Genomic DNA, 26,328 nt, shown 5'->3' on the forward strand with positions numbered 1-26,328 from the left:
GGAAATTGCTGCTTCAGTGGTTCCATCTGATCAGGCAAAGAGCTTGTCTGGGAAAAGGAAAATATTTGGCAGCCTCAGTGACTTGTGTCACCCCTCCTGCTGCAGGGAACAAATTCCAGCTGCAGGGAACGCCCACTCCCTGCTCCCACTGCTGCCTCCTGTGTCACTCAATGTTCTCATCCACCACCACAACCCAAAAGATGTAAAAATTTGCTCTGTCTGGATATAAAAAATTGGTTCTTTTTTCCTCAACCAATTTCCCAAATTGCCACAAGTCCTGGGAGTTTATCTCCACATGAAATGATGCTCATGCTGTTGTCATTCCTATAAAATAACAGCCTAAGGAAGAGCTGGGACATGAAATTCAGCCCTGGCCAGGACACAGGACAGCCTGCTCTGAGCTATAAATAGGGCCATCAATAGGGTCACTTTTCTTGCCCTATAAATAAGAATTTTTAAAATAGTGTTACTCTGCTAATTGCACAGTGTTAATAGAATCTCTGAGGTAGATTAACCACAGCTTCATCAGTTTAAATTTAACTTGTACTTCCTCACTACTTCAAGGGCACTGACTGCTGAGGACAAGGCACAGGAGACAAGGAAAGAACTCGGAAATTATCAGGAATGGGTGACTTGAATTATTTGGGGTTTTTAGCTCTCATAGTGCAAACCAAAAATACCTGCTGCAAAAGTGTAAAAATAAAAAGTGTAAATTATTCATTGCTTTTTATTTCTATGAATTAATGATTGCTAAATTATCTAATTATTAAAAGCATAATGATTATCAAAATATTATCAAATTCTTCTTCCTCTCTTTGCCCCACAGCATGAGAAGGAAGGGTGGAGGTTTTACCTATGAGGTTGAGAAAGGAGCCCTCAGGTGTTCCCCATTTGTGTTCAATGGACAGACCATGGATTTTGCAATTAATAATGAATTAACATAAATCAGAACTTATCAGGATTTCTGAAGGTTTTCCCCAGCTCAGCCACTACAGAACGCTGGATTTCCAGAAATGGAGGCCTGTGAGATAACATAAACCACAGGATTGAGGGGATGGAGATGAGCCCTAAAGGATCACAGAATCCCATCTCTCACCAGAACACAAAAGGGGCTCCAGAATTTCTTCCAGGGATCCACAAGGATCATGGATCCAGCTCCTGGACCTGCCCAGACACTCAACTATCCACATTGCTCTCCAGGCCCACAGGTGGGTCCTACATACTTCAAAAATCCAATGGATTTATTTTCCTTCCCAACATCAGCAATTTTTTATCGTTATTCCACAGTTTCTGGCTCCCTCCTGCAGGTTTCTTGGGGCTCCTGCATGGGGGGAGGCAGTGAAATTCTATTCACCCTCTCTGTGGGTTTGACAGATCCATTGCACATCCCCCATGGAAAAGTTCCCATCATCTTGGGAGTGTCCATACCTTGTTCTAATCTGTGCCAGTGCTGCACAACAGCAAAACCAGCCCAGGAATCATGTTCAATTTTTATCTCATTTTTTAAATCCCACTCCCAGTAACTTCAGAGAGCAGCTGGACTTGCAGCACTGGAGCATCCAGGCAGAGTTTTTTCCTGGATTAACCCCCCTTAATTCTCTCAAGCTTCCTGTATAAATTATTATTTTACTCTCCTGGCCTCCTGCATCTCCTCTTAGTGACAGAGCTCCCAGTAGGGCTGTGGCCTTCTCCCAAGGACTCTCCATCTCCAAATGGACTGGGATAACACCTTGCTCCAACATTCGCCAGGAGCAAATGCTGTGAATTTCCACAGTAATTCCAGCTCCTCCTTTATTTCCATTTGGACTTTCTGTGATTTTAACAGTCACTACTGAGATTTGTAATTGTCACTGATGATTTTTCTAATTGTCACTATTGAGCTTTGTAATGGTCACTGTTAAGTTTTCCAATTGTCACTATTGAGTTTTGTCTCGATGATTTAGGGGCACCTTCCCTCCACTCGTCAATTCTGTGACTTTATCACCCCAAATTAAGAAGCCACTCTGGAGAAGATGATCCAAGGGTCTCATTAAGCTCTGGGAAAGGCTTAAACTGGAGTTTCCCCCCAGCCCCAGGCAGAAGGAGGAACTTACTCTCTGTCTATGACCAGACAAGTGACCGCTTCAGCTGCGATGACGTTGGCTGTCCTGACATCCTCCCTGCAAGAAAAAACACATTTCTCCAGTTATTTCCATGGCAATCTTCTGATTTCCAACACACGGGGCTCTCCAAGCACTTTGAGGACAAATTTCTGGCTTTCACAGCTTTTCCTTGCTGTTTTCATTATCCATTTAGGCTAATAAAAGACTAGAATTCCAAGACTTATAAAAATAATCAATTTAATTCATTTTAATCAGGTTGTTTTGGTGTTCCAGTGTTTAAGAGTCAGTGCTGCATTTTCTGGGTTCGCTTTATACCAATTTCCCCCAACCTTTCCATGTTCCAAAGGTTAAGTGGATTACAGTCATTTACACCCCTCTTTTGCACACCCCTCATTCATTTAGGCTGGAACACCACTCTAGGTTCCAGTGAGGCAGAAAATCAGATTTACAGGTGCTGTTAGGAATAGAAGTTCCCATCTAAAGACTGGAGGCATTAAAACAGCAATATGGTCAAAAAAGGGTGACGCCCGTGCACTGTCCCTTTGAGGTCATCATTAATTAACTTTAATTTCTTCATGTTCATACTTTTAGAGCAGAGCAAGCAAAAATACATTAATACTCCAGCCTGTGCTGTAATGCTGACTCTGAGTCTATTTGGACTGGAATTAAGTGTGTATTCCTGCTAATTAACCCCACTGATAAATCACATTGTGCTAATTTAAAGCAATGAGAAAGAAGTAGTGGAATAGAAGTGGATAATTATCCCTATTAACTCCTAAAACTTGGGTAAATACAGAGAGGATAAGAAAGGATAATATTGAATTCCTCATTAAGTTGCTGTAGCCAGCTTTTGACAATATATTGATCCATTAAAATGAGAATTCAAACTTGTTGGTGTCCACTAATTCCCATTAAAACTCAACACATTTGTCCCATTATCCCAGATGCCACAAAAAGACATTTATCCCTGTAAATTTATGGATCACAGAAATGATTTGCTTACTGTCTTATACTTAGATGATTACAGACCAGGAAAATACAATAAAATTGGGGGCCTCAGCTCCAACATTTTGGATAAAATTGAAAATGAGGTATTCAGATGCACAAGGGACTGTTGTAATTTCTGTTATTTTCTATTAATCCATCCTTTTCTAGAAGGTGACTTTGGCCAGCAGCTGCAGCACAGGGAGGTACAGAAATCTGTGGCATTAAAGGCCAATGGAACCTTGGAAGTGCAAGGCATTAATTGGGAAAGAAATTACCAAGCGGGAATTAAAAGCAAGAGCAACCACCAGCAAGTGCCCAGCACTAAATGAGAGATCAACTACTCCAAGTAGGTGGCATTAAACACAACAAATAATTACTATAAGTGCACAGAATTTGGTGCAGAAGTTTCTATTACAGGTGCATGCTATTAAGTGCAACGAGTAATTACTACAAGTCCAGGAGCAATTCCAACCAGTGCACAGCATTCAGTGGAAAATTAACCACTAGGAAGTGCACAGCTTTAAATGCAGAAGGAATTACTACAGGTGCATGGCATTAATTGCAAGAAGTAACTACTGCACGTGAACTGCACTAAATGCAAGAGTAATTACTATAAGGGCACAGCACTAAATGTAATAATTACTACAAGTGCAAAGCATTAAACCCAGAAGTTACTACTGGTAAATGCACAGCATTGAAGGGAAAAGTAACCACTAAAAGTGCAAGGCATTAAATACAGAAGTTACTACTGGTAAATGCACAGCATTGAAGGGAAAAGTAACCACTAAAAGCGCAAGGCATTAAATACAGAAGTTACTAGAAGTGCAAGGCATTAAATGCTACAAATAATCATGGTATTAACTGAAACAGTAGTTACTACAAATGCAGAGCATTAAAAACAAGGTAATTACTCCCAGTGCACAGCATAAATGAAAAAGTAATTACTAGTAAATACATGAAACAAGTAATTACTACCAGTGCAAAGTATTAAATGCAGAGGTTACTCCCAGTAAATGTACAGCTTTAAAGGCAAAAGTAACTTCTACCAGTGCAATGACAAGTAAAAAGTAATTACTGCATTAAATGGTAAAAAAACAGGCTAAAAAAATTAGCAAAAATGGTAAAAAATGGTAAAAAACCAGGTAGTTTAATTACTACAAGCGCATTAAATACAAGTAATTATTTCAACAGCAGAGCACTAAGCAGCTATTAGAAGTGCAATGCGTAAAACAGAACTTACTGACAATTAATTAATTAATGAATTAACTAATTCCAGGCAGTGCCCCACCACCCCCTGTGGCCATAGGGAGGAGAGGAGAGCACTGACTCGGACACTGCCTGGCCTTCATCCCCTTCCTCCTCCTCCTCCTCCTCCTCCTCGGAGCTGCTCCCCGAAAATCCGCGTTCCTCATCCGTGGAGCCTCGCTCGCTCCCCGAGCGCTCCATGGCCCCGGCTGCTCCCTCATTCCCCCGGGACACCGCTGATCCCCTGCAGCCCCCAGCTCCGTGCCACCCCCTGGCACGTGCCAGCTCCCCCAGCCCAGGGCTGGGCACCTGCACAGGGGCCACAGCTGCTGCGGGGGAAACCCAAGACGGGAGGATTTGGGAGCCCTCAGGACATCCTTGGCAGTGGAAAATGGCCAAAAATCCCAGCAGGAGATCTTGTGTGCCCTTTTCAGCTGCCTAGCTCAGCAGTGGAATTAGGTGGCAACAAAAAATCCACGTTCCTAAATGTTCCCAGGACTACAGGACATGAAATAACACAGCGCAGACACGCAAGGTAAAAGGGAGTTTTTAAATTTCTGACTCTAACATTTATAGTTTTCCAAAAGTGACAGTGGATTGGAGGGTGACAGTGCCACCCCTCCAATGACACTGGACAAACCAACAGCCTACCAAATTTCCTCTATAAAAGAATGCAAAACAATAATTTATTTACAGAAAGTGTGAGAAAGTTGGTTACAAGAACGTAAACATCAGAAAGCTTAGAAAATCTTAAAAAATTCAGGGTGACATACCACCACACCAATGGAAACATGAGGATGTTATTTAAGGGATTAAATGCATGGATCTGTTTTCCTCCTTGGAACTGTCATCTCCAATGACACTGGACAAACCAACAGCCTACCAAATTTTCCTCCTCTATAAAAGAACGCAAAACAATAATTTATTTACATAAAGTGTGTGAGAAAGTTCGTTACAAGAACGTAAACATCAGAAAGCTTAGAAAATCTTAAAAAATTCAGGGTGACATGCCACCACACCAATGGAAACATGAGGATGTTATTTAAGGGATTAAATGCATGGATCTGTTTTCCTCCTTGGAATTGTCATCTCCAATGACACTGGACAAACCAACAGCCTACCAAATTTCCTCTATAAAAGAATGCAAAACAATAATTTATTTACAGAAAGTGTGTGAGAAAGTTGGTTACAAGAATGTAAACATCAGAAAGCTTAGAAAATCTTAAAAAATTCAGGGTGACATGCCACCACACCAATGGAAACATGAGGATGTTATTTAAGGGATGAAATGCATGGATCTGTTTTCCTCCTCGGAATTTACAGCCACCTTCACCGCATAGGGAAGTTACAACAATTTTGCTTCTGACAAGGTGTCAACAACTCAATTTAGGAATAGATCAGTTTATACTTCAGCCTCTGTCTCATGGTTTTACCAAGGGCTGCCATAATTTGCTTGCAATGTAAAAATGTTTGAGGTGATTCCCAAAGTTTTTGCTTTTTTTTTGCCTTCCTACATCCCCAAATTGCTTGAAGTCCTGCTCCAGTACCTTCTCCCATAGCTCCCGCTGCTCCCAATCCCTTAGACAGGGACTCCACCTCTGCCCTGGGCGGTCAATCCAATGTTTGACGGCCCTTCCTGTAAAGGAATTTTTCCCAATATCCAGCCTAAACCTCTTCTGGGACAATTTGAGGCCATTTCCCCTTGTCCTGTCCCTGTTCCTTGGGAGCAGAGCCTGACATCCCCTGGCTGTCCCCTCCTGTCAGGAGTTGTGCAGAGCCACAAGGGCCCCCCTGAGCCTCCTTTGCTCCAGGCTGGTGGAATCCCAGCAGCGTCTCCCGGGAGTTTTTTACTTTTAAAACCCTCAGTGCCATAAAGACAGAGCAGAATTTCCTTGACCAACAGAGCCTTGAAAGACCTGAGGCCTCAGCTTCATAAATATTCCAGTCAATTATCACAAACGGCTCCTCTTGCTTTGTAAATCTTGTTGTACAACTCTTGGCAGGGCTTAAACCTTTCAGCTGGAGCCACTGGGAGTAAAAATATATTTTAGGAGCTAACAAGAAGCTCACAAGGCATAAAACAAAGTATTAGAGGGAGCTGGTACATTTTCTATTTGAAGAGTTGTACATTTGGCTAATATTGAGTAAAAAAATGTATTTTTGAAGCTCAACGAGCTGAATTGCTATTCTAAGAAATGTTTTGTTTTCCCACTACCCATGAAGCTTAAATCGCATGAGGTTTTTGCTACATGTCCTCAAACTGGCGTAGCTTGGAGTCAAATCCCTCCTGTTGTATTTCATTCTCTTTTAGGAAGTGAGATTTTAATGCCTGAAGGAATTTTTACAAGATTTTTTATGAAATGGCTTTTCAAGTGCAGCTTTTTCTAATGGCACCTTTTATTAGTTTCACGTTAAAATCTATAAAAGTTTAGTAGAGCATGCTGTGTTTATTAATCCCAGCGATGTATTTTTACATTAAAGCCAACAGCAAATGGATGTTGGGTTCTCAGGAAGATGAAAAGTTGGAAAGCCAAGCTTTGGTCTGTGTGAGGTGGATTTCCCCCATGGAAATCAGGCAGATCCAGGTGATTGATGCAGACAGGGATCACAGAATTCATTAAAATTGGAGAAGAACTCCAAAGTCATCAAGTTCAGTCTTTGACAAGGCTTGGAGCAGCCTGGGACAGTGGAAGGTGTCCCTGCCCATGGCAGGGGTGGCACTGGATGAACTTTGAGGTCCCTTCAAACCCAAACCATTGTGTGACCCCATGGACACAGCCACATCCAGCTCTTTCCTGATGTTCACCATTTCCTTCCCTAAAAAATGAGGATAAAACCTCATTTCTTAGCTCAAGAAACTGCAGAACCTCGAAGGACCATCCAGAGCAGGTGGGTCAGTACCTGGACCTTGGGGGCTGCCCTGCAGAACCTGCCTGGGAGAGTGAAACCTCCCATCCTGTAGGACCTCAGGTGATGAGTGCTGAGATCAGCTCAGAATGCTGTTAATGAGGCTTTTCAGAAATAAAAAATGAGGTGCTCCCTGGTGGGTTTTCAATTATACCACAGGACTATCCAGAGTTTCCTAATTTGCTGCTATTTGAGTTCTTTAATACATTTTCCCACCTGCCAGCACTGTGCACTTGACCTTGTTACAATATTCTTAATGAGGTTGATTTAAAGCATTTAGGACAAGACATGTCAGATAGGGGAAAAAAGGGGAAAAAGTCAGTTATTAGCTTAAATTTAGCAATAAGAGCTCAAAGCCCACCATCTCTATCTTCCCTTCTATTTTATTGGATATTTTCTGATTACGCCATGACTTTCAGGTGGGAAATAAGAATCAGTTTTATTGGGTATTCTGAGGAGTGGTACCCAAATTTGGTGATATCCTATCCTTTAAAAAGAGAGATTTGCCTACCTGGAGCCTTAAAAATTGTCTTTTTAAAGCTTTGATTGCCTTTTATTTCTATAAACAAAATAAAATTGAAATAATAATAATAAAAATAATTTCTATAACTTCACCTGCAACTTAGCCTATAGTCGCAGCAGGGGGAGATGCAACAACCACCTGCTTATTCTTGATTTAATAAAAAAGAAATAAACAATCAAGGTTTTATGTGCCAAAACAAAACTAAATCCAACTGGTATGGAAAGAAATTAAATCCTGGCCCTGGTGAGGGTGACCTGGCACCAAATATGAAGGTGGAAGATTCAGCACTCAGCACTGGGAAGGCACAATAAAAACCTCAGCAATTATTACACCCATCATTTCAAGCCATGATGACCCCTCAAGAAACCTGGTCATCCTATAATCATTTTTATGAGGTGAGCAGGTATTTAAGAACAAATTGGGATGAATTCCAACATGGTGTTTGAATCTGAGGCCATTCAGCACAGGAAAGACTCACAGCATCAGGAGCAAAAGTGCTCCTCCTCCATGGGAGGGTCTGCACTAAACCACCTCCAGTGTTAAAACAGGCAAGAACTTATGGAAATTTAATTATGGAATAGAAGGGTTTTTATAAAATAAAATGTCTGTCAAAAGAAGAAATAAATCTCAAAGCTTAAGTTAAATATCTATGGGGAAAAAGCCCAGACATGAGGCTGAATTATAACCCTGGATTTTGTAAAACAGCCCTGGAGTAGTCTGGGAAAGTCACCTGGAAATTAAGAATTACATTTTCTTAATAAATGTTCTGATATTAATATTCCCATGGGCCTTTCAGGCTTGGCAGAAAGTATAGCACTGGGTGTCCTTGGGATGTCAGTGTGTCCATGGGAATCAAATTCCTCCTCAATTAGTTTTCTAAAAAAGGGGAATTTGGGTGCATTCAGGACAAAGTGAAGTTTTAGACAAAAGTTTCTGTCTTCTGGGAGTATTCACATTCCAAAAGTGTGTTTGAAGGAAAGATTTCACTGTTTTAATGTCCAAGGAGAGGTTGGTTTGGAGCAGCCTGGGATAGTGGAAGGTGTTCCTGCCCATGGCAGGGGTGGGAATGGATGGGATTTAAGATCCCTTCCAGCCCAAACAGTTTAAGGATTGATATTTGGGTTTGATATTCCCTAGATATACAATATACAAAGAAAATAATAACTATTTATCTCCTGACAAATAGCACCTTGTAGGGAACAATTCCTAATTCCCAATATCCCATCCAGCCCTGCCCTCTGGCACTGGGAGCCATTCCCTGTGTCCTGTCCCTCCATCCCTTGTCCCCAGTCCCTCTCCAGCTCTCCTTTAGGCCCTGGAAGGGGCTCTAAGCTCTCTCTGGAGCCTTCTCCAGTACCTGTGGGCTGTCATCTGTCATAGCCCCTGCTCTGCCTTTTCTCTGGGCACAGAAATTCCATTTGTGCCACCCCTTGGGCAATCCACCTGCCTGGGAAGGGAATTCCAATTAAACCCAAGGGCTGCCACAACACAGTGAGGATCTGCACTGCAGGCATTCCCATATCCAGCTGAAATCCTTATTGTGGCTGACTTTCAAGGCTGAAAGAGATGAGCACCTCATCCCTAACCCTTTGCTTCCAAATCCTGCACGGAATCTGTTTTTAACCCCTGTAACTTGCACCCATCCCACCATGGCTGGATGTGCTGGCATCAGGACAAGCAAGGAATCACAGAATTGTTGGAAAAGGATCATTGAGTCCAACCAGCCACCCAACAGTGCCCAGTCCTCCCCTAAACCCTGACCCCAAGTGCCACATGCACATTTTTAGTCCCTGCAGGGATCCACTGTGTCCCACTGGTGTTTCCCACAGCTGAGGTGGGAACAATGCTGAGAAATCCCTCTCTGCTGATGGCAAAACCATTTCCAGGGGTTTTTCCATTCCCTCTGCTCCCAGGAAACCCTCAATGGTGCTGATATCACTTATTACAGTGTTTCCAGCAGCTCAGAAAGGCAGGGAAGAGCAAACACAGCTAGAGGAATATTCTATAGGAATTAAAACTGATGTTTTTAGGTAAACTGTGGCTTAAGTTTAGTCTGAAGTGATAGACAAACCCAAATCTGAGTGACACAACGCTGACACTGGGATGGTAGAACCTCCTTGCCTGCCAAGCCCATTAATGATTCAACCCAATTACTTTTGCAATTTATTCAGAATTACTGTAATGAACCAGAGTCTCACTAGGCTGTAATTAATTATATTCCCCATGTGAAACAACCCAGGGGCACGAAATGGCCACTTTTTCATTAAAGTGAAGTAAAACCCAACCACACCCCATCCATTGCTGTTTTAATCAGCCAGTGGGCGAGAAGAGCATCTTTAAGACATATTATATGTTAATTATCCCAGTCAAGGACAAATCAATCAAACCTTGAACAAATCAGAAGAGTTTCTAGAAACTGGTGCCTTGCAGACCTACTCTGCATAAGGAACTTCTCTGCCAGCCTTGATCAGATCATTCAAAGCCAGGCAAAGCCAAAAACCCAGGAAATGCGAAAAAACCCAGGAAACTGGCAAGGATAAAGAGGAAACCATTGATTTGCATTATTTTCCTTAAAAAAAGAAGAGCAGCAACAACAGAATTCAGCAGCTAGAGCCACATGAAATGGTCCTTGACACATTTTGCTCATGAATGACTCGGCAGCTGCACTTTAAAATTATTTAATAAGAGACAAACACAAAGAGGGAATAAGAAGACATCCAAGACAATTGATAAACTGATCCCCACCTTTTCAACTCCTTCCCTGGCAGGGTGGGCAGGCCTTGGCACAGATTCCCAGATGGGGCTTGGAGCAGCCTGGGATGGTGGAAGGTGTCCCTGACATGGCAGCAGTAGGATGAGCTGATTCTCATGCCCCTTCCAACCCAAGCTGTTCTGGGATTCAAAGAAATCCAAGTCCCTTTTCCCATGGCTGCCTCATCCCTCTCCAAGCCCTGGATATCAATAACAGCTTGGGCCTGGATGGCAAATGTGGATCCCCCAAATTGAGAAGTGATCCAGGGTTTCTCCTGAGCTCCAGCAGGAACACAGGGTCATTGTCCCATTAAGACTTCAAAGCTCCTGGCAATTAAAATCCTTCCCCTCCCCTCTCTCCCGATCCTTAATCTGGAATCTCCACATGGGAAAAGTATCTTCTGTAGCCTTAAAAGGAGAAATAAAGCTAGAAGGTTAACTCCAATACTTTATTACAGGCCTTTCATCAAGAGATTCCAAATGATAAAACATTTCCTAAATGAGCCTGCATTCCTTGGAGATGTCCTGCTTAGGGAGCTTCATCCAAAAAATATCTGATATTGCTCAAGGACACGCTGGGGCCGAGTTTAAAATCTGAATTTTTCCTCTTTTCTTATTTTTAGCAGCAGGACAATAAACCAACAGTGCAAAAGGCTCTGATTTTTCCAGCATTACAAAGAGTTTCAGCTCTCCCAGGTTTCCCAGGTAGAGGGATCTCTCCTAAATCTCCAAATTATTTTTTACTCATTATTTCTCCAGATCTCTAAGAGCCTGTCCAGAAAGGACACATGATGAAAGAATTAAAAAATTATAATTTATATGATATATGATATGATATATGTGATGTATGATATATATTATATATATGATATGTGAAATTATAATGAAATATAATATAATATAATATAATATAATATAATATAATATAATATAATATAATATAATATAATATAATATAATATAATATAATATAATATAATATAATATAATATAATATAATATAATATAATATAATATAAATTCTGTGCTATTTTGGACACCCCCAAATCCATGTAGATTAGATATATTCCCATTTTCCTGACAATAAAGACCAGGCTCAAGAGCTTTTTCAGGCAAACAGTGGCAATAACCCCTGTTAAATACCAGATTCCTTACTTAAATTACTTCTCTTGGGATTTATTCCCCCAGGATTTTTTTTAAAGCAGCTCCAAGTTGTCATTTGAGAGATTTAGCTTGGAAATTATGGAAAACTTCAGGAAAACTTGAAGCAGTGCAATAGGTGATGCTTGGAGAGTTGCCCCAGAATGGTGCAAAAGTCCTATTTTAACATAATTTTTTGGGGGTGAAGTTCCCAAATATTTAAATCCAAAATTATACTACGGGATGAGAAAATAAACCAGCACCTAGCACAAATGCTGAGTAGCCTCCTGTAATAGTAATTTTCAACTTTAAAAGATCATGTTCTATATAAAACTCTAAAACCTTCCCATTTCTTCTCAATTCCACAACTGCCAACCTTCCATTTAATTACAGCCTGACTGTGGACATAATGAAATTTAGCAGGTGCCTTAAGGATGTGTAATTTACAGCCTTAGACTTCAGGAATCAAGAACTGGATTTTACAAACCCAGGGGCTGAGAGGGGGAAAAAGAAATTAAATATAAAAATTTTTGATGAATTTAAACCTCTGCCAGCCCCTTCAGCAGCCAGAGTGAAATTGCTTCGTTAGAGAAGTTCTGCCACATAACCCTAAACCACTTTTTCAGCCTGAGCAAACCCAAGATTAAATTGGAATGAAGGCTGCCCACAGCTTTAGTAGTTTTAAATGAACTTTTTCCCTTTTTTTATTGAATATAAACACAGCTAAACCTCTGAAAATGTCTGTTCCATCCAAGGCATGCAGCTCAACAACTCCCATCCCTCCTGCGGGATTTGGGACAACCTGTGGTGAAATTCATGGAGAATCACTGACACCTTGCTCCAAACAGCAAAAGCCTGCAGAGACCTTCATGAAAAACCTCAATTTAAAGAAATAAATAGAGGAAATGTAATTATTGACAGCAAATCTTCACTTTCTAGGGAGTCTCAAAGCCTGGGCAGCTCTGTGGGTCGTTACTGGGAAATTCTGCCAGGCTCAGGAGCTTCTGGAAGAAGCCTCAAGACACTTTTCAGAGTGCAATAAATGGGTGTGGGATGTCAAAATCACCAGTGAAAAGGTTGGATGGGGGCAGGTCATGGAGGCAAAGAGGAAGAGTTGGGGTTTGAGGCAAGAAAGGTGAGGAGTCAGGGCCCAAACAAAAGGGTCGAAGCAATTCTGATTGGATAACAGCAATTCCAGAGCAGCCTCACAGTGTCCAGGCAGAAAAGTTCTGGAGGGTTTTGCCACGTGGAAATCTTGAGACTTTCTATATAGGGAACCCTCTTGTTGGGAAAGAGATAAGTCCAGAAATAAACTGTGAGACATCAGGAGAGAGGAAATGAGCTGAAAGTTCAGTGAAAAGAGGAAAAAAAACACCAAAAAAAAAAAAAAAAAAAAGACAAAAAGGAGGAAACAAGGAAACAAACCCCCTGCAATCCACGAGTGGAGGCTGGAGAATCAACACAACTCTTCCACCACCTGGAGGAAGAAGGAAGTTGAGGATGGGATGCCAGGAGAAGGTTGGCAGAATAACTGCCAACATTAAGCATTTTTTGCCTAACATTAAGCCCTAAGGGGAGCACACCCAAACAAACAACCCTACCCCTCTGTGTGCAGAAAAAAAAGGACCCTGGGTCCCCTCCCACATGAATTTTATAATAAGAAACAGGCTCTCCTAAGGGCAAAACCATCCCCAAAGCCCATTTCTGGGAGGCAAACCCAAAGGTAGCCCCAGCTCCTCACACCAATCCTGGTGCTGTCACAGCTCTGCCTCTCACAATAGCCAAGCTCAGGCTGTGCCCTCACCTAAATTAACACCCAAATTTGGGTTGTGATAACGCAGTTCACTACTTTTAAATGATACCCCTCTCATAAACAGCCTCCATGCCAAGTCCGGACATGGGTAAAAGATCTGCTCTGAGACTTAAAATTGATGTTAATAATCATTAAATTTAAAGCCAGGGACTGGTAGAGTGATGGCTGTAAAGAAATATGAATATATACAGGACAGGAATGTACTCAGCCTATGAAAATCTGGGTGTTTAGGGAGGGAACAGCAAACATAAATAAATCAGGATTTATTCCATTGTTCCCAGGTTGGTATCACTGCTTGAGCCCCATCCAGTGCCTAAACAGGCTCCAAGGAAGCTGGAAAGAGACTGGGGACAAGGAATGGGGGGACAGGACAAGGGGAATGGGTTCACATTGACAAAGGGGAAATTTAGATGGGATATTGGGAATAAATCCTTCCCTGTGAGGGTGGGCAGGCCCTGGCATAGCTGTGGCTGCCCCTGGATCCCTGGCAGTGCCCAAGGCCAGGTTGAACTTTGGGGCTTGGAGCAGCCTGGGATGGTGGGAGGTGTCCCTGCCCATGGCAGGGGTGGGACTGGGTGGGATTTAAGACCACCACTGCTCTACGTCCCCAAGTGCCACCTCCACATATCTTTTAAATCCCTCCAGGAATGTTGATCCCACCACTGCCATGGGTGCCTGTCCCAGGGCTTGACAACATTTTGATGGAGAAATTTTCCTTGATATCCAACCTAAATCTTCCTTGGTGCAACCTGGGGCTGTTTCCTTTGGTCCCTCTGTGTTTAAATTACAGCAAGCAAAATGCAAGGCATGAGCTGATATTATTCTGTATTTTAGAAGAGGAATTATTTTAATATGGCTGTAATAGAGAACATTTGATTATTTAAAAAGCACGGGCCTGAACATTTAATTTACAACGGTGCCTCATAATGAGTGGGCCCTGCATCCCAATTCTGGGTGACTGAGCAGAAGACTCCCTCAATTTTCTAAAATTGATAAATTACAGGAATTTTAAATGGAGCTCCAAAGCCTGACACACAAACCCAAATCCACCCTAGGTACAAAAAGGGATTTGAACAGGAGCCACATCACGAGGTGCTGTAGTAAATTTAGCTATACATTTAAGCTGATATCCCATTTTTTTTGTTCTTTTCCCCTCTTCAATTCCATCTTGTTGTAACTTGCTCTGAGGGTTTGCTGACATGGATTATCCTGCCTACATCCCATGAATTAATTCCTACTCCTGCATCCCCCATAGGCATCTTCACTTGTTTGGGTGGTTTTTTTTTTTTTAAAGGAACTTAAGAGAATTCAAATTCACTGCTGCATTCTTCAGTTCCACTTAATGCTTACAAACTTGAACACAGCTGGGGGGAGTATTTTGATGGAAGCATTTTCCCAGGGAAAATGCGAGATTTCCTCACTGGAACTCTTGTACAGGGATTTTTGTCTCCTCTCATTAAAAATACATTTATTTCAGAGCATGCATTTTTTCCCCCACAAGAATCATTTGTCCTAAACCATCATTTTGACACAAACATCCTCATTTTGAAATTCTAGGATAAAACATTTGGATCTAACAGTCGATGGTTATTATTGACAGCAAGGACAAAAATCACATAGGAATTTTTCCCCCCCCGCATTGTTTCCCTTTTTTCTTTTGCACAACACAGGAATTGCCTGCAAAAAATCATGAAAAGAGGGAAAAGGGAAGAGTTTGGAGCTGTTCACACCCTCCAGATGGGAAAACCAAAGTGCAATCCCAGGGTTTTGCTCTTTGCAGGAAGCAAGAACCAGATTTGACCCCTGAAATCCCTTCCATCAGCACCCATTCCACTCATCCCACTTCAGACAGGAAAATAAATCCTCCAAATTGTGCTATTTAATTTTTTTTATAAATTAAAACCATATTCTTTTGATGTGAATGGTGCTCCAGCAGCTTTCTTAGCTAATAAATAGCAATAATAAATATTATTTCCTATGCATTCCTTAGTGCAGCAAATTTTTTTTTCAGGCTCTGAAGGAACACAGAGGAAAAAAGACATTGGAAACATTTTTGGAGATGTTCATTGCAGCAAAAGCAAATATAGGGGTAACTATAAACCTCTTGTAGTGCTGCTTTGCCCCAAACCCCTGGAATTCTGCCTTCCTTCTTCCATCTGGCACACTCTGTTTGCCCAATATTAAATATATATTTTTTTTATTTTTGATTTTTTTAACTCAGCAGGAAGAATACTGTCTCTGGTCTTTAGACAACATCTTCAAAAGAAAAAAGAACAAAGAAACAAACAAACAAACAAACAAAAAAAAAAAAACAAACAAAAAACCAAGAACTATTTGAGTTCCTGGGCTATGACTCAGTTGGATAAAAGCAAGAACAATTCGTAAGCTGTGATTTTCTAAACCAACAATTGTCCTTAAGACTCCAAACCACTTGATTATTTACTAACTACATTTGAGTCATCAAGTTGGGTCTGAGTGTAACTTCCCCACACAAATTTATGTTATTTATGCCCTTTTTGATTTTGATTTTTTAAACTCCTAGAAAAGCTTGGGTTGGAAGGAACCTTCTCTCCTAATGGCTCTTTTTCCTTGAGGGAGATTTTGGGCTGATAAAAATATTTTAAAGGCAGACATTAAAAGGCTGAGAGAATTGGGATTGTTCAGCCTAGAGAAGGGAAGTTTTGGGGTGACCTCATTGTGGCCTTCCAGTGCCTGAAGAGGACAACAGGGAAGACGGAGAGAGATTTTGGACAAAGGATGGAGCGCCAGGACAAGGGGGAATGGCTTCAAACAGACAAAGGGGAAATTAAGGTGAGATATTGGGAATTGGGAATTGTTCCCTGGGAGGGTGACAAAGCCCTGGAATAGAATTCCCAGAGAAGCTGTGGCTGCCCTTGGATCCCTGGATCCCAGCCTGGATGGGCTTTGGAGCAGCCTGGGACAGTGGAAGGTGTCCCTGACATGGCTGGGGTGGAATGTTGAATCTTTAAGGTCCCTTCCAACTCAAGCCACTCCGTGATTTTGATATTAGTTTTCTGGTTTTTTTTTTTAGAAAATAAATGAACAAACAAGGTGAAATTCTGTGCACCGGCCTTTCATTCCTGATCATCCCCATCCCTTCAGAACCAGAACTATTTCCATGAGGATCTATTTGATCATCTTAAGGTAGTGCCAGCTCTCTGCACAAAAATTAGGAAAAATCCTGAGATTATAAACTGAGCTGTTTGTTAGAACAGAGAATTGCACTGCAGGGTGCTGACTTCCAGTTCCAAACCTTGATATAAATATAATATTTTATGTACATTATATTTATATAGAAATATATTACAACAGTTTTAAGACACAGCATTTTCTTTTCTATAAAAATTGTGGTTCTTGTTAACAAAAAAGTTGGGCCGAGTTCAGAATATCCCAGAATGGTTTGAGATGGAAGGGATTTTACAGCTCATGTACTTCCAGCTGCCTAGCCATGGGCAGGGACACCTTCCAGAGATCCTCACAAGTCACTGAATGTGCCAGAAAATGTAAAGGCAGTTGAGGAAAATTGGCTTCACCTGGCTTGTTGCCACATGCGTAATCTCAGACAACAGATTCTAAAAATCAACAAGTCAACTGCACATCTGAGAACTCAGAGGAATGGCCTCAAGCAGCAGATGGCTCATCCAAAAAGGAAAAAAAACCAAAAAAGCACCATTAAAAGCCCCAAACCTACTGTGGCAATTAGTGCCACACTTTAAAGTGTGCAGGAGGAGAAGGAAGATTTAAAAACTGCCTGAGGATATTCAATCCAGAAAGGATCAGGAATGATTAAACCTGCAGCTCTGGTTCAGGATGTTGGTCAGCAATTAATTCTGGGTGCTGGAAATGCCATGTTTATGGAGCTTTGGGAGAATCCATTCTGTGCTGGGATTTTAGGCAGGAAGAGAAAATAATATCAATTCATTCCTGCTGGAAAAGCAGAAATAAACTGCTCCTCAGGAGTGCCAGTGCAGTGCTCCCAAGCAGGATGCTGTGAGAGCCACCACACCTTGCTCTGCCCTCTGGGAAATGTCCTTTCCAGCTCATTCCTTCAAATATTGGCAAAAAAAGGCCCAGAATCGTGGAAATCAGCACAGAATTCTGGAAATGTTTGTGTTGGGATCTTAAAGCTCATTTTGTTAAAACCTTCTGACATGTGCAAGGATACCTTCCACTATCCCAGGGTGCTCCAAGCCTTGGACACTTCCAGATCATGCCAAGATTCTGCTTTTTGGGGATTCTACCACTTCCCTAGGCTCTCTATTCCAATGCCTTACAACCCTTTTGGTGAAGAAATTTTTCCTGATGCTCAGCCTGAACCTCCCCTGGCCATTTCCTTTTCTCCTGTTGCTCGGTACCTGGGAGAAGGGCCTGACTTGGAGACAGGGAAGCAAACCCATCACACTTGTAACACTGGGATTAAACCACAAAGGGACTGATGGAAATTCCACAATTTTGCAATCATAAACCTCCTCCATCTGTTCTGGAGCTGAGGGTGTTGTGACCAGGCCACGTTTTCCACCATTAAATTGAAATTTTTGCCATGGGGTGTCCTCAGGAAATCAATCAGCTCCGAGGCCCAGCTGCCACAGGAGGAGCTCCAGCCCTGAGGGGAGCAGATGGTGACACCATCCTTGTGTCACTTTGCCTCCCCACTTGCAGCTGTCCCAGCTTTGGAGCTCCCACCCTCCAAAGCCTCTTGGGAGGGTTTTGTTTCAGGGAATTGCCAACAGCTTGCCCGAAACCTGGAAAAGCTTCCTGCGCCTCAGGGTGATGGATCTAAATCCATCAGGGATGCATCTAAATCCATCAGGGCACCCACCTCCCTGGCAGGAAAAGGGAAATAAAGGCTGAAAGGTCTTCTGAGATCACCCAGTGCTTGCAAGAAGTTTAAAAAAGCATCTGAGGTAATGGATGACAAAAATTCCAGCCAGTCCTTGGAGGCCATGTGTCGGATCCATAGTCTGTGGGATACACACAGAGCACAGGGGTTGGAAAATAGGGGAAAAACATCCTGGATTTATAGAAAAAACCCCATTATTTAGCAACAAGGGTGGCAAAAATGCTTCTCAACTTGCCAGAGTTGGGTTTATTATTCTTTTGGGGTGTTTTTTGTTCATTCTCCTGCATATCAACATTTGAAGCACTGCTTCCATTTTATGGTGGCCTCTACATATGGGTACATCTACATCTCCATGGAGTTCCTGGCTGGAAAACTGCATTATCCTGCATTATCCTGGACTGCATTCCTACCCCATGGCTGCTTTTAATTCCCTTTTCTACTCTTCCAAACTGGAAACAGGGAATGTCTCAGCATTGTGACCAAGGAAAGGCTTCGTGCCAAGAGGAATCACCCTAGGAGGGAATTTTCCCTCATTGTCCTTCTACACCACAGCCTATTTTTCCAGCCCTTTCCCATCACAAATTCCTTCTGCTTTCATACACCAGAATTTTGCTGCTTCTCAAGCCCTTTCCCAACACTTTTTGGTGGTTGGATGCCTTATCCCAAAACCACACAGATTGTAACAGAAGGAGCTGTGGTTCTCCCTGAAGAAATAGGAATTACAATTTTCTTTCCCTATGTTTATTCTATAGGATAAATATATCTTTTATTCATATATATACCTCTGGAAATGACACCCCAAGATGAAATTCCTGCCACATTTACACTTGTGTGCCTTCCTCTGTGTTCCAGAGTGACAAATATTTCCAATTCTCCATTCCACTCTTTTTTCCCTGGAAAATTCAGGACCATGAGGTTCATAGGGCAGCAGATGGGAAAGTTTTAGTGGGAGCCTGGGATGGCAAGGAAGGTGTCCCAAGAAAATGGAATATAACTCTCATTATTCCTGGGAATTTCAGTTCAAGGACATTGGAAAAGGATTCAGCCCATAAAAGTTGCAGAGAGGAAAGGGAAAATGGAAAAGGGGAAGGGAGAAAGGGAAAAAGGGGAAAAGGGGGGAAAGGGGAAAAAGGGGAAAAAGGGGAAAAAGGGGAAAAAGGGGAAAAAGGGAGAAGGAAAAACAAGGGAAAATGGGGAAAAGGGAAAAAGGGAGAAGGGGAAACAAACAAGGGGAAACAAGGGGAAACGGAAAAGGGAAAATGAGAAAAGGGAAAACAAGGTGAAAAGGGAAAACAAGGGGGAAAGGGAAAACAAGGGGGAAAGGGAAAACAAGGGGGAAAGGGAAAACAAGGGGGAAAGGGAAAACAAGGGGAAAAGGGGAAAAGGGGAAAAAGGGAAAAAGGGAAAGGGCTCCTTTCCAGGACAGCCAAGAAACCTGAAAAAAGCTGGAGAAGACAAGGAAGGAGAGAGCAGGGCAGCAAGGTGGGGCATCCCAAAGGTTTCTAGGTTTGGGTTATGAAGTTTTTAAAGAAACACTGAGTTTTTCAGTTATTCCCTGGGAAAAGGAGCAATGGAAAGGTCAGATTAGTCCATGGAAAGTGGGAATTAGAGCAGGGAGCAGAGGAGCAGGAGTGGGGTGATCCCAGCACCACTTGCAGGGTTAATAGAAATTTAATAAAAAACAATTTATTTTGGATTATGACTCAAGAAAAAACCCTCTATAAGAGAAGGAACAAAGTCCTACTTCTATTGATGTCTCGTCCTCAGCCTTTTAAAAAGCTTTTGGCATTAAATTCAGCTCCAACATTAACTTCTGAATAAACAGAGCTCTGACATCATCAACTGCAATCCTGGTTGGATTACTCCTGATTTGATATTTCCCATGGGCATTCCCAAGCTTTTCTGGTCACTGATGTCAACATCCATCAGAGCAACTCCCACTATTCCAGGTGGGAAATGTGGTATCAGGTTCTGCAATGGTCAGCACAGAAATTGTCCTGTTGACATTGCTACCCATAGCCATGGATATTGTTTTACTGTTCCAGGAAATTATCAGGGCACAAATCATGCCCCAGGGATTTGGGGCAGGTAGAGGAGAGCTGATTTCTGTAACTTAAGGAAAATAACACCAGAGATGGAGATGTAAATGGGAAATAGCACAAATTTTCTTGGAAGCAGATGTGTTGTCCCATGAGGAACAGCCACCACCATTCTCATTTTCAGATCATCAAGAATGTAACAAAAAAACAGATATAAATCAGTCCCAACAGCTCAGTTATCACTGCTGGGGTCACCAGGGCAAAGCACCTTCTGCACAACCTAAAGACCACAATTCCTTCTTCCCCCTACACGCCACAAACACATTTTGCAAAGAATCAATCAAAAAAAATGTGTATTCTGCTGGCCCAGGCAGAGCTCGGTGTTCCCCAAGTCCTTCCCCACAGAACAAGTATCTTCCTAATTTTCCAGGACAGCCCACAGGGCAAATGAACAAACTCAGCAGTTTTCAGAACAAACCAGCATTAAAAATCTCATCCTAGATGTGCAATAGAACAGTCTTAAAACCAGCTGGCGTTCTCATGCTAAAACATGAAATATGTTTGTTATAACTTTGTGCTATTCCTGTAGGTTTAAATCATCCATATTCCCATTGCTTTTCTCAGTAGGATACAGTCTCATATTTATATTTATACATAAATATATCCAATGAACACACACATGTTATGGAGGCCCTGTCTCAGCTTCAGCTTGGGCTACTCACCCATATTCTTCCTGTTTTGCCACTGCCCAGGAGTGTTTAGGCCCCCTTTTTTTAAAAAGCAAAGCACCCACCTTGAAATCCCAGCTGGACCTCAACACTTGGTCAGTTTGGCCAAAGCCTTATGAACCAAACTGTGAATATTTCTATCAAACCCCTCCCTCTCCTGCTCCCTCACCAGCTCTCCAAACATCAGCCCCCTGCCCTTGTCCACTGCTCCAGGTCCAGAACTCCTCCTGAATCCCAAAACCAGATGAAACCCACATCACCCAAACCCCTGGCCCTGTGTAAATGCAATATATGATGGAATATGCAGCAGGAAAGAGGCTTTTATGGAATCCCAGACTGGTTTGAGTTGGAAGGGACCTTAAAGTCCACCCCATTCCACCCCTGCCTTGAGCAGGGACCTTTCACTATCCCAGGGTGCTCAAAACCCTCATTTTCCTAAAGATCTGCTCTCTGTCCTCTTTTCTTCCCCCATCACTTTCTGCCTCAAGACTCCTGCCAAATGCTTAAACCACATTTTCCATCCAATGGGATGGACGGCTGCTCCCAAAACATCCCTCTGGAAGGGGCTGTGCTGTGCTCCAGATGTTCTGGAGCAAGATCCAGCTGTGTGAGGCCAGCAAGGCAGCACCCCCTAATTCATCAGCCAGTTTTAGTACCTGAGCCACTCTGAGTTATTCCCATTGAGTTATTACTGAGTTCAGCACCTGAGATGCACTGAGTTCTCTCCCTGTGCTGATTTGAAGGAACTTTATTGTCACACCATGGTATTTTCTGAAAAATTCCTTCACCAGGATTTTTCTCCTGGGAAGATGAGAAGCCTCAGCTTCTCCATGTTTTGCTGCTCTGGAATGGGGCGTGGAGATTTTTTATCCAAACATGTGAATTGTTTTTAATTATTGGCCAGTCACAGCCAACTGTGTCAGACTCTCTGAGTCTGTCAAGAGTTTTTATTATTCATTCTTGTTTAGCCTCCTGATGTCTCCTTTCTCTTTCTTTAGTATAGTTTTAGTATAGCATTTTCTGATAATATCATAATATAATAAATCAGCCTTCTAAAAACTTGGAGTCAATTTCTCATCTCTTACCTCATCCTGGGGACCCCCAACACCACAACACTTCATTTCCATGCTGATACAAACAATTATTGCTTCATAATAAATCTTTATATTATGTTTCTATAAATGTTGTTATATAATAAATGTTTTTACTGCAACGAAGAAAACAACACCTGACTGTGGAGCACCCTAAATTATGTCATGCTAGACTGCAAATGATCCATCTGCTGCCTCCAATTAGCCAGGAAGGTACGAGGGGCCTGGGAGAGGATGTGGATCATCATTTCATGCCTTGCTCTGCCAGTGTGCAATGGGATACTGGGAACTAATGGGTGCCATCTGCTGTGAGCATGGAAAATGGGATAATGCACATCAGTCCCTGATGGCTGTGTCAGGGACATATTGCTGGGAGGGATTTGTTATCCCAGCTCCTGCTAGGCTGCATTTCTGCACTAGTTTCTATCTTAATGAAGAAATGATTTGTAGCTCTTGTTTTATTCTATGCACACAAAATATATCAGGTTTTAATAAAGTGTCCATTAGTCTGTAAGGTCCATTCCAACCCAAACCACTCTGGGATTTCAAGCATTGCTAAGGCCCTGGTAAAGTTTTAAAAAAATTAATCAAAGATAAAAAAAGAAAGAAAATAGAGTAAAAAAACCCAATTTTATGTCAAGCTCTCAGCCATAGCTGTATTTTACAGCAATCCTAAAGGTTTCCCAAGTGGCCAAACAAAGATGTCTCACACAATCCTCACAGAAACTCATTAATTAGCAATTTATTTGAGCTGCCAAATGTTTACATTGCAATATTTTCACATTATTCCATTTAAATCTCCCTGTAAGACTCCTGTGATTATCAGCAAACTGGAGGGATGGCTCTGGAGGAATTCTCTAGCAACAAAAACAAAAGATCACAGAATGGTTTGGGTTGGAAGGGCCCATCCAGTGCCACCCCTGCCACAGCAAGGACACTTTCCACTGTCCCAGGCTGCTCCAAGGCCCATCCAACCTGGCCTTGGGATGGCAGGATTGTGCTTTCCCTGCATGCTGAGAAAGTCCTCTCAATAATTAAGCTTCTATTTCTATATTGAATATTCAAATTTATGCAGCCAAGTATTGCAAATTAACTGATCTCAAACTACTCTATTTGAAATGCCAAGGAATTCCCGCCCATGGGGATGCTCTGTGCCACCAGGGCTGTGAAGGGATGGAATCAAAATCAGGATATTTGTTCAATACCCACAATATTTTGTAATTAAGGAAGAGATTCATAAACTTGAGATTTGTGCTTGATACATCTCTGGCTGGCAAGAAGTGCCAGGAAATTCAGTCTTCAAATATTCTGCCACTTTTTATTGTGGAGAAGGATGGTAGAGGAGGGATTGACCATGTTACTACAGCATCCCAAAAAAAGCCCAAGAGCTCTGGCACCCAGATAAACCCCCCAGGAAAAGATGTTTATTCATGAAGATGAATGAGTGTCCCTAATTCCTGCCTTAATGAAGCCTATTTTTATAGTGCGAATATGGATTTGCAGCTTCTCTTCTTTTAACTCATGTCCAAAGGAAAATGTTTATACACAAGTGCTCACTGACATCCAATTTCCACCTCCAAAATCCCATATAGATACAGAATTTAAACCCCCCAAACTTCCCTTCTTTCAGCCATCCACCCCATCAGGATGACCACAATTATCCTTTTCCATACAGGAATAACACTCCAGAGTTGCAAAAATCAAACTCTTTGAGCTTCCAATGGATGTTTAGGGAAGGAAACACAAAGATAAACTAATTTTTGATGTCCACAAGCAAGGGACTGTCTACATTTGGCTGCTCAAGTGCAGAACAAACCCATTCCCCACTGAGGTGGGGCCTCCTTCTAACACAAATCCAGTGACTCCAAAAGAATAACTCCACTCCCAATCTCTTCCCAAACAGCCAGAACCACCTGAAAGCTGCAAAAATCCTGGAGAAAATATCAAAATTCAATATTTAATTCTTAAGGAGCACTTACCCTTGGAGGGCTTTTTCTCCAAACCAGTCCCCCTTGCCCAGAGTGCGGAGGAAGACGGGATCTTCACTGGGAGAGTCCTCCCTGGTGACATTCACCTGTGGAAAAGCCAAAACCCCATAGGATTCAGGGAACTTTTAATTAACACCTAAAACCTCAAAGGGGAATTTTTCATCTCCTGGATCTGTCAGGAAAGGCTCCTCTGGGAACAATGTGATTCCCCAGAGTCCTGCACTCTCCCCAACCAACCATCCAAGAACACGAGCGGTGATTTTTCCTACTACTCCCACAAAAACACACAGCTTTAGATTTTTGGGAATGTTTTCTAGTCTAAACATGGAGTTGGCTGCACAATCACAGGAGAATAAAATTCCAAAAATTTGCTGTGTATCTATCATCTATGGCTTAAGCTTCCATGAACTTTGCTCCACATGGTTCCCAGCATTCCCAAGCTCCCTGAAGGGACGGGAAGAACACAAATCACCACCACTGGGGCACAACTGAAGTGTCCAGTTTGGGGCATTGTAGGATGGAGTGTGGCTCTGCTCTCTCTCCAGGGAGGGGACAACTCCAGCTGGAGCAGAAATCAAATCTTTCCATCTTTTCAACCAGAGCTTTTGCACGCGGAAATTCCCAAAGCTAAAAGGTGGGATGTCAGGCACATCCTTTTGGATTCAGTGATATCCCAGTGTAATTTCCTTATTAAATTAAATTTGTGGCCTGCACCGTGTCCCAGCTCTTTAAGGGATGGCAGAACCAGTGGGTTCGAGAGGTTAATGAGTAGCACACGGTGCTGAACACCTGCACTGATTCATGGAAGGGCAGGGAATGTGGGATGGATGAGCCAGGAACACCCCTGGATAAACTGAGGGAACTTCAATGAGATTTCAGCCCTTTTTCCATGACTTCCAACGATCCCAAGCAAAGAGTGTTCATGGATTAGGACAGAGCGACTTCTACAATGTTCAAAGCTCTGAGCCAGCCTCCAGTGGGGAAACTGCATTGAATTGGTGCCACATTGTGAGTTTTAAAGGGAAAAGGGGGGGAAATGACACAGCAAGGCCCATGCTGCCTCTGGATGTGCAAGCAGCACTTCCCAAGCAGAAGGGAATGAGCCATTTCCATCCATTATTATTCCACAGATTCCTGCACACAGCATGGTTGGAAATCACTTTGATTTCTGCTTGGTAGGACTTGGGGAAACAAGATAAAATAAATGCACTAAAGGAGCTCAGGAGACGGGTCAAGTGGGGTGGGTGGAGCTGACAGGGAAGAAGAGAGAAAGGAATTTGGTCCTAAAATATTATTGATGGAGGATGGGCTGGGAGAAAACAGAAGAGAAGAGAACAGAAATCAATGGAGGATGGGCTGGAAGAGCACAAGTTTTCTCAGTATTTCTGAGAGGAGTGATGGGCTCAGAAATGTAAAAAAATTATCTCTGCTCACTTCAGCCTGGAGAAGAGAAGGCTCCAGAGAGACCTTAGAGGAGAATTCCAAGGTGTCAAGGTACAAGAGAGCTGGAGAGGGACTTGGGACAAGGGACAGAGGGACAGGACACAGGGAATGGCTTCCCAGTGCCAGAGGGCAGGGCTGGATGGGATATTGGGAATTAGGAATTGTACCCTGGCAGGGTGGGCAGGCCCTGGCACAGGGTGCCCAGAGCAGCTGTGGCTGCCCCTGGATCCCTGGTAGTGCCCAAGGCCAGGCTGGACTTTGGGAATTGGAGCAGCCTGGGATGGTGGAAGGTGTCCCTGCCCATGACAGGGGTGACACTGGGTGGGATTTAAGGTCTTTTCAATCCACACAATTCCATGATTCTTCGTGACTCCAGACACTGTGACGTGACAGGCATGGCAGACACTCCCTGAGGAGCTCTCCCTGATCCTGCTCACGCTATCTGCAGACACTGCAGGTGTGCTCCCAGGAGCTGGTGCCAGCATTTTCCTGCCTTGATGAGCTGCCCGAGTCAAGTTTTACCACAGGACACAGGAGGTGATGTGCTCCAGCTTCTGCAGGTGCCAGGCAGCACACACTGACTCTAAAATCCTGTATTTTGTTGTCATTTATTCCCTGTTTCACTGCTGAGCCACTATCCAAGGCTTAGCATGGATTAATTATCCTAAGCCAAGCTTTAAAATTAAACTCTCTCCAGCTCCATCCACCCA

General features: G+C 42.6%; 1 protein-coding gene across 2 annotated transcripts in view; it reads right to left on the reverse strand.

The window, feature by feature from the left end:
• PRKG1 (protein kinase cGMP-dependent 1) overlaps positions 1-26,328 on the reverse strand; it is a 351,478-nt gene that overhangs the window by 63,568 nt on the left and 261,582 nt on the right. For both annotated transcript variants that reach the window (XM_059477119.1, XM_059477120.1), the window contains 2 exons: positions 24,167-24,261; positions 2,094-2,159 (listed from right to left, as the gene is read on the reverse strand). In XM_059477119.1, the coding sequence (XP_059333102.1) occupies positions 2,094-2,159; positions 24,167-24,261 (161 nt within the window). The remainder of the gene's footprint in view (positions 1-2,093; positions 2,160-24,166; positions 24,262-26,328) is intronic.

The sequence above is a fragment of the Ammospiza nelsoni genome, chromosome 8 (assembly GCF_027579445.1).
Source record: "Ammospiza nelsoni isolate bAmmNel1 chromosome 8, bAmmNel1.pri, whole genome shotgun sequence".
Classification (NCBI taxonomy): domain Eukaryota; kingdom Metazoa; phylum Chordata; class Aves; order Passeriformes; family Passerellidae; genus Ammospiza; species Ammospiza nelsoni.